General features: G+C 40.6%; 1 protein-coding gene across 1 annotated transcript in view; it reads right to left on the reverse strand.

The window, feature by feature from the left end:
• Window positions 1-2,073, reverse strand: part of ARMC9 (armadillo repeat containing 9) — a 66,021-nt gene that overhangs the window by 31,626 nt on the left and 32,322 nt on the right. The window contains exon 11 of the mRNA XM_010143116.1: window positions 982-1,093. Within this exon, the coding sequence (XP_010141418.1) occupies window positions 982-1,093 (112 nt within the window). The remainder of the gene's footprint in view (window positions 1-981; window positions 1,094-2,073) is intronic.

Raw genomic sequence — 2,073 nt, forward strand, 5'->3', positions numbered from 1 at the left:
GAGATGAAATGAACTGACCTGACCTCAGCTCAGTGATCCCTGACACCTGGGAGCTGTCATTACTGTCCATACAGGAAGGATACAACATTACTTCCCATGAAGTTACAAAGCCCCTCTATCAGCTACAGGTGTGATGCTTTTCTAAAACATCTGAGACAGAGTACTGGGCGAGAAGAACCACCGGTCAGATATGACAGATGTTTTTTTATGTGAAAACAGGCACAGCAGCTCAGTGATCCCTGACACCTGGGAGCTGTCATTACTGTCCATACAGGAAGGATACAACATTACTTCCCATGAAGTTACAAAGCCCCTCTATCAGCTACAGGTGTGATGCTTTTCTAAAACATCTGAGACAGAGTACTGGGCGAGAAGAACCACCGGTCAGATATGACAGATGTTTTTTTATGTGAAAACAGGCACAGAAGCTTGACCAGAATTCCGCTATTATCATCTTTCACGTCTGTCACTCTGAATCCATCAGCTTCCTTTTCAGCAGGAAAATGTAACTTCCTGTTGCCACTTTTAATTTTTCTGAAATATCATTACATGATCCAAGCCAAAAGGTAGGCTCTTGTGAAATACCTTGATTATAAAGGAAAACTGGTGACTAGAGTCAGGTATTTCTTGGTTACAATTATTAATAGCAATATTTTTATAAATCCATAACAGAGCGGTACTTGGAAAAAGGAACTGCCTAAAACAACAGCAACAACAATTTCTTTGAAATTACTTCCACTTAAAATCCCAGGAATTCTTCTCTGGCTTTCCTCAGATTGAGGGGGACACTGCTACAGATAGATACCTACTGCCTGGGCTTTCTTCATCATCTCAAGAGCCTCAGCAAGCTTCAATGACAAAGAGAGAACTACTCTGTAATGCTGAACTGATCACCACAACAATCGTCTTGCTCACAAAATGGGTTTTAGTTCTGGATCCCACCAGAAGGGACCTATTTCTTTAAGAGGCCCTTTCCCTTACCCAGCGCAGAGCCTGCAGCAAGAAGGCCTTGAGACGATCATTCCCTGTCATCAAATCTTTCTTCAGCTTCTCATAATCCAAAGAGGGCAACAATGGCACATCCTGCATCTTCCTACAGTGCAAACAGGAAAGACATTAATCAAAACTCTCTCTCCTTATTCAGTGCGGCTGATGTTACTGAGGTGAGAAGAGCCAAAACAGGAAGCCTGCTTCAGGAAAAGTGCTTCCACATTTTCATACCTTTGTTACTTTTATTACCATGTTAGAACACACTTGTTAAACCTGGACTTAATTTTTTCACCATGCCTGCAGCTCATTTATCACAATAACTTGCAGACACTAAACTCTGACATCCAGCCAGCTGATGATCTGAGCTTTTTGGTGACACACAACAGTACAGTAACATCCTTTTTTGCCCTGTGTGGACCACAAGGTCATGAGGGCATCAGCTTGTGGCTCTCAGCACAGTTACAAACAGAAGCAGTAACAAGCTGCAGCTCCAGCTTCACCTCTGAGCACTCACACACACAGAAATACCTTCTCCAAGGCAAAGGTGGTAGGCTGAACGGATTTTTACAGGCTGGATTATTGTGGCTTAACATAAGACTTAATACTGGACCACTTTCCATGCACCAGTACTATCTTGCTATTTTGAGTTTTAACACTGCAATAGAAGCTTCCCTTAACAAAATTGCTCTCAGACAATGCTTTAATTTTAATATTTATTTATATTTCACAAAGAAAAATTTACTCATATCTTCCAATCCTACCACTTTTCAAAACAAATTTTATATGTGTAATTGTCCCTTTAATTATCTTGTAAACAACAGAAGGTCAAAACAGTGTCTCAAAATTGTAATAAAACCTTCATCTCAGATATACTATCTCTGGTTGATCTTATAAGCCCAAATTAAGTCGGTCACCAAAAAAAAAAAAAAATTAAGCACCCAAAACCCGATGTTACCGATTCCCCCTTTTAATGGATTTGTGAGAAGCAAACCAGTTACAACAGGACTGTACTGTATGGCAACAGTAAAGATACAGCAACAACTCACAGGTGAGAAGTGGCAGATTTACTGGATTAGCAACATC

Source organism: Buceros rhinoceros, unplaced genomic scaffold (assembly GCF_000710305.1).
Source record: "Buceros rhinoceros silvestris isolate BGI_N320 unplaced genomic scaffold, ASM71030v1 scaffold1869, whole genome shotgun sequence".
NCBI classification, from domain to species: domain Eukaryota; kingdom Metazoa; phylum Chordata; class Aves; order Bucerotiformes; family Bucerotidae; genus Buceros; species Buceros rhinoceros.